This window comes from Colletotrichum tamarilloi (assembly GCF_030869305.1).
Source record: "Colletotrichum tamarilloi strain Tom-12 chromosome Unknown Scaffold_460.1, whole genome shotgun sequence".
Taxonomy (NCBI): Eukaryota; Fungi; Ascomycota; class Sordariomycetes; order Glomerellales; family Glomerellaceae; genus Colletotrichum; species Colletotrichum tamarilloi.
In genome coordinates this window covers 1-1,812 of record NW_026849842.1, presented here as the reverse complement: position 1 = coordinate 1,812, position 1,812 = coordinate 1, and the positions used below count along the sequence as shown (strand labels likewise).

General features: G+C 54.4%; 2 protein-coding genes across 2 annotated transcripts; both read right to left on the bottom strand.

Annotated features, from left to right (window-relative positions):
• Window positions 1-285: 285 nt before the first annotated feature.
• CTAM01_17272 (uncharacterized protein) lies at window positions 286-1,159 on the bottom strand (the record flags this gene model as incomplete). Its single annotated transcript, XM_060533259.1, has 2 exons — window positions 286-462; window positions 539-1,159. The coding sequence occupies 2 exons, from the start codon at window positions 1,157-1,159 to the stop codon at window positions 286-288; spliced, it is 798 nt and encodes a 265-aa protein (XP_060372164.1).
• Window positions 1,160-1,622: 463 nt separating this feature from the next.
• On the bottom strand, window positions 1,623-1,754 carry CTAM01_17271 (uncharacterized protein; the record flags this gene model as incomplete). Its single annotated transcript, XM_060533258.1, has 1 exon — window positions 1,623-1,754. A coding segment is annotated over one exon (132 nt), but the record flags the coding sequence as incomplete, so codon positions are not given.
• Between the last annotated feature and the right edge of the window lie 58 nt (window positions 1,755-1,812).

Here is a 1,812-nt window from a genome sequence, read left to right as displayed (position 1 = left end):
CCCGTATGATACCTCCAAGGGAGTGTGGCTGTAACTTTGCCCCGCGCTCCAGGAGCAGTGCTACCGTCTTGCGCGCCGAGTGGTTTTCCAATAACAACCGAGTTAAGGCCGTCTGGCCGTACTTATCCTGGACGTTCACATCGACGCCTCGAATGGCAAGCAGATGTTTTGTTGCCGAATGCGATGTCATTGCCAACTCAGAAAGGAGCGGCCGTTTATCAACATCGACATCTGTTGCCCGCACCATGCCGTTCGGATTGACCCCGCGTCGAATCAGCCTCCGAATCAAGACGTCTCTATCGGAGCTAGACCTCCCCGGAAAAGACGCCGAGGGAGCCAGAAGAGCCAAGCGAAGGAGATGTTGCAGGTCACATCGTACTTCGAGTTCAAGGAAACATGCGGCAAGGCGAAATAGGCCATTTCGGCAACAGTGTTCCAAGAGGTCCGCGTGGTTCTCGGGGGCTATCTTGCCATGAAGATCGGTCTGTTGTCGAAGGAGCAGTCGGATGGTTGAGCTACGTGTAAGCGGGCACTGTACCGCATAGGACAGCGGGGTGCGGTCACGCGCGTCTTTCGAGACCACCCCCGGTGCCGGTTTTTCGAGGATTCGCTTGACGACAGCGTCCAGACCAGTGGCGGAGGCAATATGAAGAGGCGTAAGTTGGCTACTTGATGACGGCTGGTCTCCTGTCAACTTTCCCAGATACGTCATGATATCTGGAGCAAGCAACTTGTCCAAGTGCCATTCCGTTGCACTCGTCATGCTTAGAATCGACGTGACGAGTTCCTCTCTTCGCTTGAGAACGGCGACGGCAAATGGGGACAGGCAAGCAGCAGACTGACCCAGAATTCGTGAAAGCTTCAATACAAACCGCCTTGGGAACATTTCGGTCAGCGTGATGGCGAACTGCGGGGCCCAAACATCCATCCCAGCATACACCGATGCCTCGACTACGCGGAATGCCACGGCATCATCACGGCAGTGAATAACTGCCCATCGGGCAGCAGAACAGCGTTCTGACAGAACGTTGTGCCGGTAAATCCGTGGTCTGAAGGCTTGCCGAAACTTCTGGGAGCACTGCAAGATGCGTATCCGTGTTGGACGGTCACAATCGTCAAAGATGATATCAACAAGCTCGGAGGGTAGTCTGTCCAACATGGTTGTGTGACTCTGGTGTGATGTTCAAGTATGAAGCGAGAGAAGGTTTGATGGCGAGACCTCGAGACGACTCTGGTTGCAGCTGGTCGCGTCCTACTTATACAGGCCGGCCGCTCAACAACGCACGTGATGATTCGGGACCGTCGAGCCATAGGAAGACAATACAATGCAGGTCCGCTCCGTCTTCAGTTGCGAGATGGAATTACTGGAGACCTCATACTAGGGCCATCGGAGATTGGCAACCTTTCGTGTGTCTACGGTACCTATGAGGCCCAATGCCAGCACATTCGCCGCATTCATTCTCTTCTCCTTGTGCCCTGACGACGCTGTTCACTCAGCAGACCGAATCTTGCCCCTGTATCCCTCTACCGCTTCCTGCTCGCGTCCCCATCTGGTCGTGCGATCGCACGACAAAGATTGCCGTCCTCAATCACTCAACGGAGTGTGCCCAGTGCATGAATGACTAAAAGTTGACAAGATCGGTCATGTCTCCTAGATCCACGCCGTCCGCGTCCAAGCCCTCAGGCGCAGGAAACGCCTGTGCCGACTCAATTAGCTTGTAGAAGCTCTCCACCTTGACGATCAACTTCTCAACGCTTTACACATGCCAGACATTAGCATGCACCGCCAATAGTATCCGTTCTCGAATGAAC